The sequence below is a fragment of the Pieris napi genome, chromosome 9 (genome assembly GCF_905475465.1).
Source record: "Pieris napi chromosome 9, ilPieNapi1.2, whole genome shotgun sequence".
Classification (NCBI taxonomy): domain Eukaryota; kingdom Metazoa; phylum Arthropoda; class Insecta; order Lepidoptera; family Pieridae; genus Pieris; species Pieris napi.
This window is the reverse complement of record NC_062242.1, coordinates 6384695-6399379: the sequence shown is the minus strand read 5'-3', so window position 1 is coordinate 6399379 and position 14685 is coordinate 6384695. Positions and strand designations below refer to the sequence as shown.

Here is a 14685-nt window from a genome sequence, read left to right as displayed (position 1 = left end):
TTGTAGGGATGCCTGGTTTTTTCCATTTATCCCCCGCTCCACGAGGCGAGGGCGTACATTTATTTTTAGTACAATACTGAAAGCGAAACCATAGAAACTTAACTTTAAGAACACGACAAAAATCGTCGTCGTCACACTTCTCATTTCTGAAGGTCGTGTAAATGTCGTAAAGTAAACATAATTACTTCCACTCCCTATCTTCGGCAAGCTTTAGTGACTGGATGATGGTAAAACCTGTAAGGGAATGTACTTGATTTGTCCATCTAGTAGTATCCCCCACTCTGCCATTAATTCTTCTAAAAAACCTCACGATCCCTTGGTAACAATGTATGAAAAGATGAGTAGGTATCTGTGCTTGTTTTCTTAGCTGTTCTATAAACCAAATCCTAAGCATCCATCTCCAATAGACATTTCCAGAACATATATTTTCCTCCGTTCGTTTTTTCTATTCAACGTCATGTAGGACGTAGGAAATGACTTGGTCGGTCCTTCCATAAAATCAGCAATGTGTCATTGCGACTATCATATCAGATTTCGTTTTTACTTCCTCCTTGACAGCAGATCTCAGATTTATATAAACATTTAGTTATAAAAAGAAGAATGATCGTGTTTTAAAAAACTGTAAGTCTGATATTAATAATTTCGGCACACACTAAACAAAAAGTCATAAAAATACAAGCGCGAATCAATCAAAACAGAACATCTTAGGTATTTTATGTCATTTATTTCTTGGAAGCCAAATCAATTAATTTTATTATACAGATCGTAAATATTGCATTCGATTGATATTTACCGAAGTGTATATTTTTATCTAGATTGTGAGTCATAATAATTGATGCTGAAGTTTAATTGTCTAATGGTCTATAAAAGCAAATAACAGCATATTTCTGAGCTGTTTCATTGCGAATTTGATTCCAAAATATATACATACATCTATTACAATCACTCAATGAGTCGTAACTTCAAATTAAGTACAACTCCTAGGAAGAACATATATTGTTTTGCCAATTAAATTGTGGCTCACAGAAATATAGGAAATACATAAAAGCGGAAAGCTCAGCTCATGCGAGGTCCGAATCACCATCAACTTCCTAACTTTGGCTGCTATCAATATTAATGTTTCCTTACAAAATTAACGAAGTATAGAGTTGTTATAATTCAACCCCAGACCTCGTGATCTCCAGTAGATCATGTCACAAGGCTTATAAAGCATTTAGCATTTACATTGTACATTATTATATGTATATATTACTGTTTTATACCTTCTCAGAATGCGTAAATGTAATAAGGTGTCTATTTACTCACATTATTGATTTTCTCATTTGCATTTAGACGCCAGGCGCCAACTCCTACACTATATGTTCACAAATATTACAATGATAATATTATACATAATTATGAACAATACAAGCAAAACGTGTCTCTATTAAAATATTATCGGCACAAAGCTTACGCAATTTATTTAAGCATTTATTAATATAAGATAATACACAGCTAAGATACCTATTACGTAACAAAAATATGTTTTTAGGCAAATAATATAAAATTTGTCATGATACATTCTTGGATTTTTTCAATATCAATACTAGAGCATCAACGCTCAACTATGTGTACGAGCTGTTGAGGTGAGCATAAGCGATACCCAGATTTAAAAAAAAGTCCTACGTAATCTAATATCATACGGCAGAATAAGTTTGTTAAATATTTCAGCTCCAATTTTACGGCAGATGTGTGTTTAATAATTAATTCTTACTTTCTTAATAGGTCTTCTTAGTTCCCATAGTCTTCTTCGATTCAGTTTACTTAATATTTTTGGCTACTATTCAGTAAGAGATGTATTTCTTCTTTTCTTGTGTATGTTTTATTTTCACGAGTTGGTTACTGATTTTTCAAATGTTTTCTTTATGAACTTTGACATATCTGACTCCCATGAGATTTTGACTGTAGATAACTGTACGGATATACGGGTATAAGATAGTTTGCAAAGTATAATTTACAATTGACTATCGCAGGCACATCTAAAGATGTTCATAAAATACACACATATATATAATAATTTATTCAGATTTTTATGCGGCAAATAATTAAAATAATAATAAAAATATATTACACGATTTTAGAAACGTATTATTATATGATGTCGGCTAAATTGCCGTTATCTGTTGGCGAGATACAGCAATGAAGCGTATAAACACAATGGGCTAATAAAGATGATTGATTGGACGTTTCAACATGAGCTTTCTCTATTTTTGCATCGACCGCAGAATATCATTTCCATTTGCCGTAAAATTGCAATGGCGAAAGGTTTACGATCAAATATATTGCGCCTTTTACATTTTTCGAGCAAAGTGCACTAAGTCTCGATGCTTTTACGTTCAGTGGACCATGACAGTCCTTAAAATCCAGCGCCTTTCTGTATGATATTACGTCAATCCTTGAAGGCCAACAATTGTAACGAGCTTTTAGCTAAATCACTATTACGTTTCACGTAACTATTATTTTATTTTCTTACAATCGCGCCTATCTTTTGGAGATTTTATTTATGTAACATGGGGTAAACGGGCAGGAGGCTCATCTGATACTTACATTGCCAGAGCGCAAGTGCGTTGCCGGCCTTATAAGAATTGGTACACTCTTTTCTTGAAGGACCCTAAGTCGCAGCTGGTACCACATAGTGGTGGTGGGCGGCAAAAACTGCCTTAAAAAACGCTGATGTGGAACGACGGATGTTCGGATGATTCGGATGGAATTTCGTATTCTGCCTGGACGTCTAAAAATGAAACTTACCTGCAGGTAATCCGAACAACACCTGCATAGAAAATGCGGTAGAAGTTGCCGAGACACCCCACATCTCTACGCAACGCCATGAGATCAAGCCGCTCGGAAAGTGACTGTCCTCGACGATTCGAACCGCTCTACGTTGAATACGGTGAAAGTGAAAAATTCAAGTAAATTATCTAAACGCGTGACTAATTAATCTGTAGTGGCATAAATGTATAAATTTTAAAAAGCTTTGTATCGAGGTTAAGCAGGTTGTACTGAGTGGGACTTATTAAATTTTAGATAAACTAAGGAGGTCAATGCGTAAAACAATTTAAATCGTAAAAGGTGACAATTAGTACGTGGTCGGGTCAGGCACTTATTGTGGCCTACGCTCGTAATTTACATTGAACCGTTCTCGGCAATTTAAAAGCTCGAGTAGGAGTATTTTAAAATAAGCTTCTTAAATACAGCATGGAATCATTTACCATTGAATCTAAAATAATGTTAATTTAGGTTATCGAGTATTTAAGAGTATATATCGTTATTGTTTGAATCCAGTTTTAATAAAAAATATTCACTTACAAACACAGGCAAATTTTGAGGACGCTACAGTTTTAAAGTTAGGGTAATTTGCTATCTTTTGTATGTCCAAATGTCAGATGTGTTTTTATTTATCAATCCGTGCGTAGCTGTAGTAAGTCGCTGAACGTGGTACATCCTTTATAAATGCAGAGACTACAGAGCCTAATAAATTATTTAGGCTGTTTTACATAGAATGTTCATGACGACAATAAGGTCGTTTTTCACCAATATCTGACTGGTGAATGATGAAGTGAACCCACGTTTTTCGTGATGATTTTTACTCCGCTCCAAAGAGTTGAATCTTTAAACAAATGTTAAACACTTTACAACTTGGGTAATAATAATCTAATCTATCTTTGATTTAGATTTTAAAAAAATGTGCGTGTACTAGTGTACACACGTTAGAAGTGAAACTTCTTTATGACCTTATTTTTCGAAAAATTATATATGTGCAACTTTACAGAAATTGGTTAAAGAAAGTTAAATTAGATAAAGTTTAACAAAAGGCTTTTAGTATCACACTTGAATACAAATAATACAATTATTTCATTTTACCTTATTACCACTAAGATTATTACAGAATTTCATAAATTGTAATAGAATTTTTAGTATCATTGTTATCGTTATTATACATTTTTGTTATTAATGGTTTAGAATCTCTTTGAATCAACCGTGGTAGGGACAAGAAAAAGACGCGCGTAACGGTCAAATGTGACGCGTAACCGAAACATGTGACGCGTAACCGAAAAATGTGACGCGTAACGAAAAAATGTTACACTAAATTTTTTTCCAACCCCGATAAAGAAGTTTCACTTCAATAATATTAAATCAAATTTACCTTTTTTACGATTATATTTAAAGAGGTACCTAGGACCTACCGAATTACTTTGAAGCTTTTTTAGAACATTGTCTACATTATTTTATTATTTATTTTAAATTTTAAAAAAAACTCATTTTTGTTATTATAATTCATTTCCAGGACTTCTAGTCCGTCTACGCCTTTGATTTTAGATCTAAGTTTAGCAGCATTTCATTTTTATATTGACGATCATAAGTGTGCATTGTTACCTATATGAAAAAAATTTGGTAGATTTATATAAAAAAACCACCCAACTTACAGGTTTACGCAAGTAAAATGATTTAAACGATAAAAAAAAATCCTTTTTTTTTTAGATATTTAAGATACCTTTACCCTCTTACCGGCCTGAATATGTTTTAGAAAGTCTAGTCACCAAGATTGCTGCTATCAGAAACTCTCGATTATTCAATCGAAGATAAAAATCAACATACGATAAAACTGAACATTCACTGTATCGATATTTCCAAATACATAAAAAATTATTCAACCTATCAATTCTTAATTGTTACAAATCATTATTCAACAGTTGATTACCCTTTGTCTGACAAGTAGAGTTTATGGTCACTTATGGCCGAAATAAAATACGTTTTGATTGGTAATTAAGGTTTTCATTCTACTACTAATTCTTAAATCAGTGGCACTACAACCTTTTTTAAGGGCTGGGCCTCAAATCTCTGAATCTGTTTCATGATCATTTGTCAATCTAATAGGCAAGTAGGTGATCAGCCTCCTGTGCCTGAAACACGACGTCGACTTTTTTGGGTCTAAGGCAAGCCGGTTTCCTCACGATGTTTTCCTTCACCGTTTGAGCGATTGTTACGCACATAGAAAGTCACAGGACGTTTTTTATTAACTTGTGTCATTAAAAAAATATAATGTAATAAAATAATTGAAAAAAAATTTTTTTATTGGTAAGTAATATTCGATAACAAGGCGACAATAAAGAAACTTTACATATACACAAGTTATGGTGTGCATGTTATACATAATTTATTTTTTACGTAAACATTTGTTATATTTTAGTATAAGTATGTAATAGATTTCTTGTAACGATGTTTTAATCGTTCGTTGAAAAATCGCTTGTCGGTTTCCTAGAATACGTTCTAAAGCAAGCAATTGTATGAACAATTTGAAATTACCACACTATCTTAATTCTTTCCGTAATGATCCTCATACAAAAACTTAAATTGCTTCCCGTGTATACAAAAATGGGGAAGATGTGTAAACAATTATTTTAGTTATACGAGTAACGAAGTTGTGTCAAAGAATTATTTCTTTAACTGACCAATTCACAATGTTAGAGCCACACACATTTCGTCAGGTGAGTTTAAACTTAATTTGTGTTTATAGATGTAGACACACATTAAAACCTTATAAAGCGTACTGTTGATGCTTAGTCCATTTTTTTATGGAACCTATTATAATTTCATCAACATTATGCAAATTAGACATTAGAAATATCTGGAGTCTAGAATCATTGCGGGTCGTAGCTAGTCTAAACAACCCTGCTAAATCGTAAACTAATGGTTAAAGAATAATTTGTCGTCTTTATTTTGAAAACAACTTACTTACTTCGACACTTTTAATATGTTTATGATAAGATCTGTTAATTTGAAGGTGCTGTGTGTAATTATGTTTAATTACACACACACACACAGTATAACTAGAAAACCTTTGGTTTAGTCTCAAAAGCGTTGAAGCGCTCAGCCTAGCATAAATACATTGATTCCTCGTTGACAAGAATTTAAAAATAAACGATCAAAAAGCTTTCTATAATACGTAATGTCTGGAAAAGGTCACATAATATTGATCTTCACAAATACGACGCGACACAGGTGCGGTGGCGCCATGTCTCGACGCCATTAAATTGCTATTTTGATTTCAAGGTGTCCCGTGTCCAACATAGTCATTTGAATTTTATACTAAACTTCATACTGTTATATGCAAAACCATATAGGATTCATATTAAAGATATACCAGATTTCACATTTACCAAGTCGAGTTCTTAACATCTCTGTTCGATTGGTAAGGATATTACGCTCTTTAGAGAAGTTAGCGAAAGGAATAACAACATAATTTAGAAATTATTTGCTAAGATTACTTTTAGAAAATCCTCTTATATCCATACTTGTACTTGTTTTTAAGGCAAAACAGTACATTTTATACCTTTAGGTAATCTAGTCCCATTACAAGCACCGATATGCAAAAACAACGATAACATGTTTGGAATATCTCACTTCCATAGAGGTTGTATTTAAAACTAACTATAGATGTTGTCGATACAACAATAAATCATTGTCTTGACCGTAGCGAATTAAAATGAATTCCATAATGTGAATAATACATTTTTTTATTAAAGTGAAAACAGTTTATTTGTTTTGCAGTTCTTTATGGTAGGTACATCATAATAGCCACGCCTCGCGGTTTCCGCTTAATTTGATGTCCATTTATATGATGGAACTTGATCATTATTTTTTTGCAATTAATCTAAAATATTAATTGCAATGAAATGATATAAGCGAAAAATTTGGTTCTAAAAAGCACATAACGTGTTTATTTGAATATTATTAATCTTGTCTATGAAGACCACCTCAAACGCACCAACGGAGAGGAAATTATTTATTGATTGGCTAAAGGATGGTTTCTTGACTCAATATGGATTCCGGATGTTGGTGACGGGACGACTATACAATATTTTAGAACAAAAGTGATTACCAGGAAAAGGCTATATTGAGTCAACATTAAAAGATAATTTTAAAAGAAAGCTTGCGTCATCATGATTTTTGCGTACAAACCACTCGCAACGATTGGAAGCTCTCAATAGGAATAAAAAATCAATATTTTTTTCGTGTTTTACTCGATAAACATCCTATTCAAAGGAAATGTAATTTCAATAGATAAAATAAATAGCATTCAACCAACCACTTTCATAATAATAATATGGATTACCAAAGATTCGTTATTTCAGTGAGTACGATTATGATTGGTCAACCGTATTTCGTCTTCACAGACACGCGTCACGATCTATCGTTTAATACATCATAATCAGACCATTAAAAACTATTTAATGGTCTGATTATGATGTATTTGCACTACAACCTTTTAGGTCTGGGCCTTAGAATTCTGTATGTTTCGTTATCATTTGTTTCTTCTAATTATCAAGTATATGGTCAGTCTTCTGTGTCTAACACACGCCGTGACCACGTTGGGGATTGACTGAAACCACTAGGCCGACAAAGTCTTAATCATTATCTATATATATAAAAATGAAACCCGTTTCTCGTTGTCACGACATAACATGAAAACGGCTTGACCGATTTGTCTGATTCTTTTTTTATAATATTCATTGAAGTACGAGGATGGTTCTTACGGAGAGAAAAATTAAAAAAAAATGAGTGAAAAAGTCTAAAAACAATTTTCTATATTCCCATACAAAATATTCGTAATAATATTTAAAGGCAATTTGAACTTTAATACCATATCATAAAGTTCAAGTGTTAGTGGAGAGGTTCCGGGAAGGTAAATTTTTATTTTTTGACATAATGTATTTGTTGTATTATCAACTTTCTTTTTTTTATCTTACTAGCTAGACCGGTGTCCCGAATAGCAGAATAAGTATTTAAAAAAAAAGAAAAAGAATCGACTGTTAGGCGGTACGATGTTCGCCAGGCCAGCTAGTATTGAATAAAAACCCAAATTACTAATAATCCATATTTAATAATAATCATTATTTACAAAACATGTTTAAACTTATATCACAATGTTAAAGCTCCAAAAATAGGCAATATATTTGTTTTCCTTAATTTGTATTTAAATCGATTTAACAATCCACTAGCAACAATTACACCCTTCATGTGAGAACTACTACTGTAAAGTTTAGTTTCCTTCTTTATATCTTTTGACCGACAATTTTTAATTTTTATATGGATTTTTCGTTTCAAATGTGTTATTTCAAAGATCTCGCACGGTTTGACATGTTTTCTTTTTGCGTGTTGAGGTAATAATTTCACTTTCGGTCGACGTAAGGTGGTTCTCAGCGGCGGATAAAAATCATCGTCACACGTTTTCTCAGATGTTTCAGTTTCATCTTTGGGTTTTTCTGTAAAAATATTTGATTTATATTTAGTACTGTAAAACAGCCGTAGAGTCTGTGCGGAAAGGGTACCATTATATATTCTACGGGTAATTTCATTTATTATTAAAAAAAATCCTATTAAATATCATGGTGATTAATTTGGACCTTGTCGATGAGGATGTTAAGGATTATTTAAATGTACTTAAACCAAACTCAACATTAAATAACTTTCGATCCTGTATTCCCATACAATTAGATCCCAAAATTAATCAGGCCCCTACTTGCCTAGACAGAAAAAATATCCAAAAAAGACCAGTATTTGTATCGCCATTCGATTTTTTTTTATTTGTACGAGCCAAGGCTGTACATTTTGCACAATCAGGCTTTTTTTGTATTATAACCGTGGCGATTACAAAAATCGGAGTTACGACCCCAGAGTATAGCCAGACACAGGCACTTTCTTCATTTGCATTTACATTGCATTCATTTAGCATTCGTTTCACAGCAATTAGCATTTCAATATTTAAGACATTATTGTACGCGAGTGGTTAAGGGAGCGTTCAAGTATTACGTCACGCAATTTTTGGACAACCACCAATGTAACGCAACGTAACGTTTTTCTGCACCCAAGTATAGTAAAACGTTTCGTCACCAACTAGTGACTCTTTATACGTAAAAGTTACTATTATGTGGTGTAACTCGAAAATAATATTAACAATAATGCGTAATTCAATCCCCGCCCCGTATCGTAATGTTTTACAAAAGGGCCCCCCCCCCTCTCTCTCCCAACATTCATTACGTAATACTTGAACGCTCCCTAATATAAAGTAAAAATAAAATCCTCTTATTTTTAAAGCACCCGAATGACCCAGGAACCGTAGAGTATAGAATTAGACTTGTGTCATAGAGTGTACAATTAGCATAACGCTAGTAAATTCAAATTTAAAAAATTCTTAATTTAAAAACGAAAATAAATTAATAATATTACCTGTATAAGGAAATATCGTTCGCCTGGGCATTATAGAATCGCCTAGAATTTCGTACATAGTATAGTCTGTCATCACAAAGTCTTCGAGATAGGTAGTTGGTTCAGATCGGAGTAAACATGTGCAAACATCCTGTAAAAATTCATTAAATTCACTTGCACTACGAACTTTATATATGCCAAAAACACATAAATAATAACTCACAAGCATAGTTTCCCGTAGATCACCGTGTCTATGGTTCCTTCTTGGCGCGTGCGCAGCATTGTCTATGTGATCTAAATGGTCACCCAAACAACGTATTAGCGCGTCACGACCGAGCGCCATTATACATCTTATCATTGGCGCTGTTAAACGCTCCTTTGTGCCTTGAGATAAATAGTCGAATAGGATTCCTTTGCCTAAAATTAAAATAAATTCTCCATAAATGTATGTCTAATTAAATTATCTAGTCCGGGCAGAATTTTAAACTTTTTAGGTAATAGGTACTTGTCTAGACAATATCGAAGTTCTATACAAACTTTCATTCCGTACTTTAACCCCTTTTTCACGTTAAAAGATAAAGGTTCCTAAGGGATATCTCTATACCTTTAATTACTTTAAAATTGGTTCAGTGGTTTAGCCTTGAAAACGTGACAGACAGAAACAGACAGAAGAACAGAAGTAGGGTTGACGTCAGTCTATAACAGTATGTTTTTATAGAAAACTTGTCGAGTTATCTACATACATGTACGTAGTACGACGACGACGTAGCACGACGAATGCATTAGATTTTTTTTTATAAATGTCTGATTATTTGTCAGTCCGTCAGTCCATACTACTTGTGAAAATGTTTCCTTAGTATAAACGTGAAATTATTATACTATATACACATTATTCGGTCATCTAAGAGCGCTAATGTGAAATACAGCGGAATCTCGATAACTCGAATGTCAGGAGAAAAAGAAAAAAACGACTTAACGAATCTTTGACTTAAAAAGAGATACATATGATTCAACTGTTAAAATTTCGACTTATTCGAATTCGAATTTGAATAACAATTCAACTTAAGTTTTGTAGTATATATATATATATTTTTTTACATATTAAAATGACTCACATATTTATTCATTAAACTGTACTCTAAAAAAATGTATGAATGTATTCATTAATTTCACGTGTGTAAATCAAAAACAATAGATTAGAAGAGCCGAACCCGAACATTCATTCATTCATTCATTTGATTTTATTGCAATTATTTCGAGAATTCCAAGTAAGACATCATTATATTTTACTAACTACGACTTACGGAGTCCCGTTTTGAAATTCGAGATATAGAGTATATGTATTATCAATACTTAGTGGGAAATAACATTTTGTTTGAGTTACTAAGTCTAAATAATTCGAGATACCGCGTATTTAAGGGTTCAGCGGAAGGGAATGGCAATTTCGACTTATAATAAATGGATTTAAAAATACCTATTGTGATAAATGAAGGCCAGGTCCTTGTGATTTTAGTTAATATAGCAACCATCTTCTCAGCCAACGATCCATTTCCTAATATATTTGAGACCATCACTGGAAATAATCTCTGAAACTGAAAATATTATTTGACATTAATAACTAATTTAAAAATGTATAATTTTTTCACGTTAAAGTAAAAATAAGAAAATGTTATCCCCAAGGAGATAATCTACTACTGCTGTTGTGTATGAAACTACATAATTATAACACTTATCTGACAAATACAGTCATATTTATTAATTAACCTTATTTATACAAATCTAAAAAAATGCATGAAAAAAAAAATTATTTGAGCTTTTTTATAATTTTTGTATATTTGATAAGTTTATTTAATCTTCATACTTATAATACTGAGGAGTGTTCGCTTAGGTATTTGAGCTTGCACCTTGCATTTAAGACTATCGGTGAATGACAACGGCATGCTTTAGCCAAAAATCGTCGGTATGTGTCAGGCACAGAAAGCTGGTCATCTAATTTATATTATTAGTCTGACAGATAGAGGTTGTAGCGCCACTGTTTGTTTTTTATCGAGATTTTTGATTCCCAACAAGCTACTATTTTGTTTATTACAAATTCATTTAATAACCTAAAGTAAAATTCTTTACCATCAATTATGATGTATTTATTACCTGTTGTTGAATATTAGTATCCAAACTGCACGGATTTGAGCATAGAGCATCAACCATATCTAAGACATTTGATTGTAAGGGTTTCTTTGCCGGAACATTCAGTGCATTTAAATTATCATCATTCAATACTAAAACTGCTAAATTAAATAGATTTGGAAATATCGGTCCTATTCGTGTATTCGTTGTGAGATCCTCAACAGCTAATTGTTTTGGCTTCTTTTTGAGATTTAATATTGCTGAAAAAAAGGTTAATAATTTTAGTTAAAAACACTACTTATAATTGTACCACTTTTTAAATGGCGTATAGCTTCCTGGATATGGTTTTGGGTTGAATTTAAAGCCTACCACAATTGTTTTATGTATGTATGTTTAATTTAGTGACAACTTTTAAAACAATGCATACAAAATATATATTTTCAACATGTACATATGAATTCTGGTAGGGTGTATTTTCCCAATTATTAAAAGAAATAGACAGTTACTTATTGAAAAATAAAGTTATCCTAAAGATTTTAACGCTTATATTTGCCAAATAGGTTTTTTAAAGACTTGAAGATGTAATTCATGTCATAGAATAATCATTATTGGTTTACTAATCATTTTGCGCCCGGTTTATATCACAGAGATGTTACTCAAGACTATGTGTGGAATAATTTATTTCAAACCAGTTGTTTCCAATGGTACTACCAAAAATTATTTCTCTAGAATCTAGATCATAAAAAATTACTATTTGATGCATCCTAAACTAACATAGAAAATGCCTGAAAAAGTTGTAAAACACAAAAACAGACAGGAGTGTACCCCTCCACAAGTTAGACCAACATTTAAGATAAATTTGCCATGATAATATTAACAGCCTACACATTTTTCAGTTTCAACCTCGTAAACATTTTTTTAAAAGGCATGATGCTCACATAAATATATATATATACTTGGTTTTCCATTGTAATAACTTTTTAAATAGTTACCTCTTGCAACCTTTGTATAATAGTTTTGGAGACTAGTACTAATTTGACTGTTGCTGTTTAAATTTTTGTCATCTGTGACCCATTCTACTGACATTGAAGGCACCGTTGCGAACGCATAACTTTGAGTTGTCAGTGCTTGCTCTGTGACATTTACTATACTTTCCTGGAAATATTACAATAATTAGGAAACGTGAATTGGAAGTAAGCAGTTATACACAAACTCCACACTCACACCCATTGCATAATGTGATATAATATTTAACGCAGATAAATGTATGATTTGTTTAGTTTAATTTAACAATTGTAAAATTTTCAAATACAATTACAATCTACAATCTCTTTAGAAATTAAGCAATTTCAAAATCCTGAAACATTTTTATGCTTTTTCTGTATGTTCAACGGGTTGCTATTGTTAATACTATATTATATTAATACTTACAACTTCACAACACATTTTGTCATCACCAAATGTAGCATATTGGGTAGCACTTGTTCCAACAATAGGACTTGTATCTGATAACATTAATAATGTGTTTACATCCCAACTGTCTACAGAAGTTTTCTTCATCATTTCACTGTGTAACGCTATAGCCTGTGCAGATCAAAATGAAAAACAATAAAATACTGAAACTGAAACTAAGCTCTAGACAATTTTCACCATACCATACATTTTTAATGTAAAAAAGTGATGGTGTAAGATGATAACTGGACAGGTATGCCAATGCATAGCAATAAATTTTTCATCAAACTTTTTAAAACATCAAAATTACAGAACTTTGATAGGGCTAGCTTGTTTTCCATTCATTTTAACATTTCATTCCATATTACACACCTCTCTATAATATCAGAAAATGTGTAGTGCTTTTAGTCTTTAGCGTCACTAATATAAAGCTTACACTAAATTTAAGTTAACATTGAATTTGTTTGTTATTTTAACATATTCAACTTTAATTGTACGTTTTACAAGTTGTTATTATATTATAATAACAACTTTTAAAATATGTTTAGTTAAGTAGTAGATGTTGAATTTATGATAATTTACATACACTTATGGCTTGCCGTAGCTTATAGCTAACATCTTCAGCTAGATTTGTTGCAGCCTCAGTATTAAGCTCCACAGCTATTTGGTCAGCCATACAATGTACTGAATCAGGCCCAATACCAGCAAATTTACCCTGTGATGTAGATCCATCCTGTAATTATTATTTATTTATTAGAACTTTACATATATATATATATAAATATTAAATTAATTTGGAATTGTGTACAGTTAACAGGAACTCTTGATTATATCAGGTGAACATTAATATTAATTTTATTTCACAATCCTGAATCTTTCTAAATATAACTGTATTCTAAGGGAAAACAGCTCGAAGACATATTATTTTTATTAAAACACAGCCCAGTTCTTTAAATAATAGTAATTTTTATTCTATCCTATGAATTACTAGTTTGAAAGATATAAATACTAACTATTGGTTAAATATACAATAATAATAAAATCAATTAATACATTAAATCAGTGTGAAACCACTTCATGATTTTTCGGGCCAGAACGCTTTTTTTTAAACAGGTGACAATAAATAAATTTCAGATTAAATGCATACCACCTGTACAAAGTTAAAATAAAAATAAATAAAAAAGTAAAAAATATTTATATTAATTACAAATACCTTTTCGATTAACGGAGGAGTATCACATTGACTTGATCCACCAGATTCGGAGGCTGTTGATTTGTTTTTATCACGCTCCCGAATGCTGTTTACTTTTTTAGAATGATTCTTTGAAATTGAAGATAGGGTCGACATTTTGTGAGCACTAACAAGAAATAACTCCTTAATAAGAAAACGTTAGATGTTTGTTACAAGTTGATGCCCTTTTAATAAAAAAAAATTAAAGCTTTTACATAAAATGTTTTGCATATTACGTTTAATCGTGTAGAATCGAGATGCTGGTAACTTGTAAGTCATTTGTTGACGGCTGACGCCTAGTATAAGTATATACCTAGATATAATGTCATACCTACATTTGACATTTGACTGCTGACAGATTATATGTCGCCGTCATTCATGAAAATAGATAATCTACTGTTAAGTATTTGTATGCCAGTGGCATACAAATACAGTGGCATAATGCCACTGTTATAATTATTGTCACTACATAGGATTCCTACAAAAAATTAATTCGTTTACGCCAAAATGCCAAGAAACCAACCTCGGTTTTTCTCTTTACAATAATTCAAAGTCGTTTAAAAATTAGTAAATTATAAACTTAACCATGATTGGTTATAATTATATATTGAAACTATTCGATATAATTCCAA

At 31.8% G+C, this 14685-nt stretch overlaps 1 protein-coding gene across 1 annotated transcript; it reads right to left on the bottom strand.

Annotated features, from left to right (window-relative positions):
• Window positions 1–7901: 7901 nt before the first annotated feature.
• Window positions 7902–14342, bottom strand: LOC125052617. The gene is made up of 9 exons (XM_047653560.1): window positions 14036–14342; window positions 13409–13555; window positions 12802–12954; window positions 12363–12525; window positions 11395–11630; window positions 10721–10838; window positions 9470–9663; window positions 9268–9397; window positions 7902–8303 (listed from the first exon to the last, which is right to left on the bottom strand). Exons 1-9 carry the CDS (start codon window positions 14168–14170, stop codon window positions 7960–7962), a joined length of 1620 nt encoding a protein of 539 aa, XP_047509516.1. The 5' UTR covers window positions 14171–14342; the 3' UTR covers window positions 7902–7959.
• Between the last annotated feature and the right edge of the window lie 343 nt (window positions 14343–14685).